This window comes from Oryza glaberrima, chromosome 9 (genome assembly GCF_000147395.1).
Source record: "Oryza glaberrima chromosome 9, OglaRS2, whole genome shotgun sequence".
Lineage (NCBI taxonomy): Eukaryota > Viridiplantae > Streptophyta > Magnoliopsida > Poales > Poaceae > Oryza > Oryza glaberrima.
Window position 1 is genome coordinate 20483187 of NC_068334.1, and position 7663 is coordinate 20490849.

At 48.5% G+C, this 7663-nt stretch overlaps 2 protein-coding genes across 3 annotated transcripts; one reads left to right on the forward strand and one right to left on the reverse strand.

The window, feature by feature from the left end:
* Window positions 1–598: 598 nt before the first annotated feature.
* LOC127783970 (probable flavin-containing monooxygenase 1) lies at window positions 599–2870 on the reverse strand. The gene is made up of 4 exons (XM_052311135.1): window positions 2341–2870; window positions 2026–2263; window positions 1768–1946; window positions 599–1693 (listed from the first exon to the last, which is right to left on the reverse strand). The coding sequence occupies exons 1-4, from the start codon at window positions 2779–2781 to the stop codon at window positions 968–970; spliced, it is 1584 nt and encodes a 527-aa protein (XP_052167095.1). The 5' UTR covers window positions 2782–2870; the 3' UTR covers window positions 599–967.
* Window positions 2871–4420: 1550 nt separating this feature from the next.
* Window positions 4421–7663, forward strand: LOC127783973 (flocculation protein FLO11-like). Of its 2 annotated transcripts, none has more exons than XM_052311137.1 (4): window positions 4421–4543; window positions 5734–6828; window positions 6909–6992; window positions 7151–7663. In XM_052311137.1, the coding sequence occupies exons 1-4, from the start codon at window positions 4480–4482 to the stop codon at window positions 7267–7269; spliced, it is 1362 nt and encodes a 453-aa protein (XP_052167097.1). In that variant the 5' UTR covers window positions 4421–4479; the 3' UTR covers window positions 7270–7663. The 2 variants fall into 2 exon arrangements, with proteins under 2 accessions (XP_052167097.1, XP_052167098.1); XM_052311138.1 differs by having other exon boundaries at window positions 4427–4548.

Genomic DNA, 7663 nt, shown 5'->3' on the forward strand with positions numbered 1-7663 from the left:
GTCCTCCGCTAACTCCTGCTCTGTCCGCCCGTCTTAGGGCTCGGCTCCGCCCCATCCTCTCTGGGCTCTAGTGAGGCCGGCGACGCTGGTGCCGGATCCAATCTCTAGGACGCCAACATCAGGCCATATATGCCTAGGCACCGCCACAAACCGACTCCTCCATCAGTCGTCACTTTGAGCTCCCTCTGGCCTCTATCACCGACTCCTTTACCGGCCGTGGCTCCGAGCTGTGCTAGCGTTGGCGTCTCTCCCTCTTGTTGCTCCCACCACTGATCGTGAGTGTGGCCGTCAATACCTCCTCGATGTCGTCTCTCCAATGCCGTGGCAACTGCGCTCGCCGTCTACCTCGACACCAGTCACTCATCATCTCCCTAATGTCGTTGTGGCCCTGGATCTATTGCCCATCCCGTGCTCTTGCCACTAATTCTCGGTGTAGATAACGAGGCTAAGAAAAGTAAGGATACCGAGTGGAGAAGAACAAGAGGGGAAGAAAGATCAAGATGAGGCACTGATATGTGAACCCCATATGTTCAGTCAACCTGTTAGACCAAGTCAATGTGCTATGTCAGCGAACCCCCCCTCCCTTCAAAATAGTTGTTGGAAGAGTCGATATATCGGTTTTACATATGATTGCCCAGTTTTAAGTTGTTGGAGGTGTCGATATATCGGTTTTACAGATGATGGGCGGGAATTAGATCCGACCTATATTTTGAGGGAGTTACATTGGACTTTTCTCCAATACGGAATAAGATGCCCATATAGCCCACAACCATATACCCAACTAGTACTAGCCTAAGGCCCAACTTATTTTGGCCCATTTAACATACCATTGCCACATACTACACCTACCAAATTCTCCCACCACTCATTTCTTTAGCCCCTCTCCCAGAATTCAACTTTAGATCCTCTGAATTCAACTTTTACACTGCATTATTTGTAGCAACGTGTCAACGTATAAAAAAAAAAGTTACTGGATATCGGCGTAATCGACGGCGCCGTAGGGCTGGAACCACTCGGCGAGGAGCCCCTTCTTCCTCCTCGGGTCGCACCCCATGTCGCGGCACAGCTCGTCGCTGTACCAGATGCCGACGCCGCCGAGGCACGACCGCCGGAAGTGCTCCTCGCCGGCGCTCCGCCTCATGTACCTCCCCCACTCCGCCACGCTCGCCTCCATCCGCCGCACCGGCGGCAGCCGGAACGCGCCGTCCAGCAGCCGCGCCACCCACTTGGCCAGCATCTCGCACGTCTGGATGTTCGTCGCGCTCTCCGAGTACCCGATCACCGCCATCTGCGGCACGCGCGGGTGCACGCACTCCCTGTACAGCGGCGCGGCGGTCTCCGGCGAGCCGGCGACGATGTCCCTCACCCGGCGCGACGCGAACATGCGCCTCAGCTTCTCGTCGCCGCGGAACCCCGTGGCGAGGATCACCAGGTCGGCCTGGACGACGCGCTCGCCGCCGCCGCCGCCGTCGTCGTCCAGCACCAGGCCGTCGTCGCGGAAGGTGAAGGACTTCGCCGACCTCTTGATGACGACGCTGCCTTCCTTCACCTTGTCGTAGAACCTCTCCGGCAGCATGCCGATCAGGCACGACGAGAGCGACTTCGACAGCCCGTACTCCGGCGACATCCCGTGCTCCTCCATTGGTATCTCCTTCTTGTAGTACGCCTCTGTCAGCTTCGAGATCAACCACCCCTGCACAGACACCATCAGCTCAGAATGTGGTCGGGATGCTCGCCGGCGCCGTCGCCGGCGGCGAACGTACGTACCAGAGGTGACAGGAACGTGGCGAGGAGGTTTGACGAGACGCCGGCGCCGGGCTTCCGGACCATCAGCTCGGCGAAGCGGGTGAAGTAGATGTAGCCGATGTCCACCTTGCCCCAGACATTGGTGTCGTGCAGTAGCCACCGTGGGCTCCTGCAAATCATCGTGCACGGCTGCTCGACGCCTGACATGAGTGACACGACACCGACATGAACAGCTTTAGTTCATCGAGCAGAGAACAATGTCGCAGCTGGGGTACGTACCGTTGGCCTCGGCGCACTCGGCGGCGATGTCGAAGGCGGACTTGCCGGAGCCGACGACGACGACGCGCTTGCCCTTGACGAGCGCCGCGGCGTCCGCGTCGTCCATGTCGGAGAACTCCATGGAATGGATCACCCGCCCACGGAACACGTCGGGGCCGCCGGCGGGCGGGAACGCCGGGATGTTCGGCACGCCGCTGAACCTCCCGATGCAGAGGATGAGGAAGTCGAACTCGTACACCTGACGACGAACGGGGCGTCAGGGGCGCCATGGGAGAGAGCTTCTGTTTTTCTTCAATCTGGAATGAACCACCTCACCTGCGTGGTGTCCGTGTCGTCGTGGTGCACGGTGAGGCGCCACGCGCCGGAGCCGTCGCCGAACGCCTCGCCGTTGCCGTTCCACCGCTCCCACCCGTCCGCCGCGTCGTCGCCGACGAACTCCGCGGCGAGGACCGTGGACCGGAACCTGACGCGCTCGTCGACGGCGAAGCGGCGCGCGTAGGCGGCGAGGTAGTCGACGACCTGGTCGTGGCGCGGGTACCAGTCGACGGAGTCCGGCCACGGGAAGTCGGAGAAGCGGTAGGCGACGTGCGGCGACTGGAGCCTGGTGGACGCGAGCGTGCGCGTCCACTGGCCGCCGACGGACGCGCCGGCGTCGAACACCACCGGCCGGAAGCCCCTCGCCAGGAGGTGCTTGCACGCCGCGACGCCGCTCGTTCCGGCGCCGACGATGGCCACCCGCTTCGTCCGGTGATCCATTCTTGAAGTTTTTTGTGTGTCAGTGTGTCACAGTGTCGTCGATGTCTGCACTCTGCACGGCGTTTAAAAACAAAACGTGAGACACCAACAACAAATATTTTAATTTAGTGACCGTGATCAGATTGGACTTTGGTTTAGGTATTGGTGCTCAGTCATGTGAGCTGTTTATTTTTAACAGGAAATCATATAATCTGCTGTTCGTGGGCATACTTTCAAAAAAACTTAACCTAATATTGGATGTGATGTTTTTTAATACAACGAATCTGGATATGTGGACATATTGTACTAGAAAACATCACATCTAGTAATAGGTTGAGTTTTTTTTTTTAAGAAGGGAGCTCACTGTTCAGATTTCAAACATTAGCTGCTGTGACATGTGGACATGTGGTGTTGCCGAGTTGGTGTCAGCTACAGGATGTGGCTGCGTTCGAATCTTATAAAGATCGGGATTAAATACGAGACATGCAAAACAAGAAAGCTATTAACATATAATTAATTAAATTTTAATAATTATAAATTTGAAAAATAGATATACCTGATATTTTATAGCAATATTCATATAGGAAGTTTTCCTATAAAACACGTCGTTTAGTATTTGAAAAATGTGTTAACGAAAACTAAGGTAAAATCTTCCATATTCATGAGAAGAATGGGACCTAAGAAAAGCCGAAGAGGTATGCTCCGGTCTTTACGGGTGAAGATACATATATTATCTTGATTTTTGCACCTATTCTAACCTGTTAAAAAGTACATTTCATATAAAAATTTCTACGTAGAAATTGTTTTAAAATATCAGATAAACTCAATTTTTAAGTTTGTAATTATTAAAATTCAAATATTCATACGTAATGTTTTATTTTTCGTGTCCTACCTTCGTCTTCATCTTCAATTGGGGGAAAAAAATATCACCGTAGTGCTAGTAGTTTCTTAGGTATTTAATTTCTTTTTGTTTTCAATTGAGACTCTTCTCATCCGAGGGAAGTTTGAAGGGTCTGTTTGGTACAGCTTCAACTCCTAAATATAACTCCAGGAGTTGAGTCTGGAGTGGAGTTGCGAAGCTGCCTAAACCCAGCTCCACAACTCCAGTACATTTTGTGAGAGAGCTCCACCCAACTAACTCCAGTATATTTTGTGAGAGAGTTCCACCCAACTCCACTCCTAGTTTTGATGGAGCTGAAACTGTTTGGCTGAGCTCCAGCTCTGAGCTGGAGCTAGAGCTGTGTCAAATAGGCCTGAAGTTTCAGGCTTGCAGTGGAAGCCACACAAGGGAACTTGGAGCGGAAGGATTGGAAAAAGGATAAGCAGATTGTTATTTGACTGAAATAAATTCTCTCTGAAATGTGCGACTGTCGTTTTCCCCGTTTGACCGGCGTTTGCTTGAGTTTTGAATTGGAAAGAACAAAATGGAGAAAAACAATAGTCATGACACGTAACTGCTTGTGTAATTGTGTTATCAAGTACTCCAGTAATCTACTTTTGATGATGGGCCCGTTCATCTGGGCCGTACACCTTAGCTCTTCCAGCCCAAGGCTCCAGTGAAGTGATGCAAAACTGTATTCGGGCTAAGAATTCAACGAGGCCTTCACCTGGGCCCAGCCCAGCTAGCCACAAGCCACTCCTCTCACGCTCAGTAGGAGAGTCAGTATACAGGCAGTAGCTTCGCCCACAACTCAGCTCTCCCGAGCTCTCAGGGCGTGAATGATAAACCCTAGCCTCCGATCCGAGGCTCCGAGCTCGCTTCCCCTCTCTCTGCGACCAGGAGGTGAGGTAACCACCTGAATCTCATCTCTACTTCTTCTTTTCTCAGAGCTTGCAGTTGCTTTGGGGGTGGATTGGAAAATTTGCTGAATGTGCCTAGCGCCTGGTTCTTGTTCTTGAAATGCCATGGATTGGTGAGAGTGCTTTGAGGTTCTTGATCTTTGAGTGAGGGGGAGTGGATGTGCTTCGTCTTCTTCTTTTCTTTATAGGTGGATTTGGGGTGCTGCATCTGGCCTTATGCCACGGGACCTTTGATTTAGGGTTCTAGGTTATATTTCAATGGTCTAATCCGATCCCCCACGGTTGTGTGGCTAGTGGGTCTGTGGTTCTTGGTCAACTATTCCTTAATTATGATTTGGAAAATGCTATCACCTGGAGTAGATTATGCGCTCTTAGAGGTGTTGATAAATTTTTCTTTTCCCCTTTTTGCTATGTATCTTTGATGTTAGTGAGTTTTGTATGTGCTACTGCAGAAATTAACCTGACCACAGAGTGTTGTAGGGGATAACTTATGCTATTCGTGACCTTTTTGCAGTAATGTGAATCATAACCACATTTTTTTGAATGAAAATATAATGTCTGAAAACTGAAAGTATATAACAAGTTGGATTCATGGCCTTGTGTTGAAATTGCTGATAGCCCTGGTCAGTGCTAAGGTTGTGACTAGTCAGGCTGTCAGGGGCTCAGGGCCATTGCTTTTATGGATTTTAAATTTTTGTCTACCATAAGTTATGGAAGGCATGCAACTTTGCACTACAATTTTGGTACAAGTGTAATTCTTTTCTTTTGCTGTTACTTTTTTACTACTTGAGTCGCTGCTTGGTATGTTGTTGTAGTCTCATCAGTTCACTTTAACTGGCTTGCAAGGTTTATTTGGTTGATAGATTGAAATTCCTACCTCAAGTAGATGAAACAAGCATTTGCTTCCTGTTGATGTTTTATTATTTTTAGCTTTGTAGTACTCTATATTTTGGTGAGTTTTCTAGAAAGGAAAATGTTAGCATACTGCAATGGCCTGGGATTGAGTAATACCACATCAGATTATAACTCGAAACTAAAGCCAGATATGGAATTACATAACTTGAATGCTACAAATGATTTGGCAAGTCATTACTAATGTATTGGCTGGTTTCTAATATTCAACATGTTACTATTTTGCAAATTTATCACTGATGATTGGAAATTTCAATCCAGGCTGCTTAGTGCGGGGCATCATGCCTGCTGGTGACAACCCACACTCGATCTCAGAGAAAAAGGCAGCACTGAGAGAATCGCCTAAAGAACCTAAGAATGTCGGTAATCAGCAGCCCAGGACTTCTCCTTTTCCTAAGGATAAAGCTGCTGGGACAGTTGGCATCAAGCGGCCGCAACCTAATGGTCCCTTGAACCCAACTAACCCAGGGACAAATGGCCATCTTGTATATGTGCGCAGGAGGCTTGAAACTGATCATAGCAAAGTTAGCTCTTATGCTAGTGCAGATAGTATCAGTTCTCTAAGCTCAAAGAAAACTGTTGTAGACAGACCTCAGGAACAAGGTTTGAAGCATCAGAACAGTTCGCTTCAAACTCCGTTAGCTCCTGCTGCAGCTGCTGCCACCTCCCCTGCTTCTCCATCTGGAGGTTCGCCGCCTCAAAATTCTCTCAGAAAGCAATCTCTAGGAAAGGTGGTTGTTCAGCCAAGTATTATAGTGACTGCTAGTCCTCCACCTCGCAATGTGGTGTCTACTACTTCAGTTCCTCAGAATTCTATAGCAGCTAAGTTGGCATGTTCTAGTGTTGCCGCTGCTAGTCCTCCACCTCGCAATCTGGTGTCTACCACTCCAGTTCCTCGTAATTCTATAACAGCTAATTTGGCATCTTCTAGTGTCGCGGCTGCTAGTCCTCCACCTCGCAATCTGGTGTCTACTACTCCAGTTCCTCATAATTCTATAGCAGCTAATTTGGCATCTTCCAGTGTTGTGGCTGCTAGTCCTCCACCTCGCAATCTAGTGTCTACTACTCCAGTTCCTCGAAATCCTATAGCAGCCAATGTGGCATCTTCTAGTGTTGTGGCTGCTAGTCCACCTCGCAATCTGGCGTCTACTACTAAAGTTTCTCAGAATTCTATAGCAGCTAATTTGGCATCTTCTAGTGTTTCGGCTACTAGTACAGCATCTCGTGGTGCTGCTCCAGCATGTTATCCGGTTGATCCACAAAGATCAAGCAATCAAGATTGGAAAGAGAGGTTTATTAGGCTGCAGGCTTTCTTGAGAAATAACGAGCAATCAGGACAGGAAGAATATATCCACAGTAAGTTTATGTTTATCTTAGTTCAATACAATTTGCCACAATTTCTATCTAATACGCTGTTTCCTTTCACTAAACTGCAGTGCTTCGGTCTTTGTCATCTGTTGGCCGAAGCAAGCTTGCCATTGAGCTGGAGAACAGAGCAGTCAAGCTCTTGATTGAAGAAGGTATTCTTCACTCTGATTGTTGAAGCTTCGAACATGTTTGTCAGTATTAGTGTATTACTTCAGTTTCCATGCTATTTTTTCAGCTATCAGTCATCCTGAATTTGTTTATGGAAGCAGGATCATTTGGATTGACTATTATTTTTGTATCCTCTTGTCAGGGAAAGAGCTGCAGAAGATGAAAGTTCTGAATGTACTGAACAAGCTTTCACCTACTGATGCTCTACCATTACCAACTCAGCCTGCTTCTGTTAGGCATCTGGCATTTCCACCCCGCTGACGAGAAGCGGAAAGTTCAGCCATGTCACGGCATAATAGGTGTTCAAGAAGTTCATTCTGAAATCTTCCCAGCTGACAACCTGAATGCTATAGCATGGTTAGCATGTGTTGCCTTTGTGACAATAAGCCATTTATATCTGCCAACTGATGCTCTCTCAGTGTATCAGAGCATATCGGCAGTGCGTAGTGTGCATTCCATTCCGTAGCCAAAGAAATGCTCTGGATAGACGGATGGTTCATCACTTCATCTACTTCAACTAACCTGCAAATTTCATAGCCCCCTGTGCTGATATTTCTTCTGCGTGCAAAATGATTGCCATGTTTCATCTTGAACTAGTTAAGATGAGGTGCAAATGTGAAATATTTTCTTCGCACACGAGTCGTATTGTATGCCA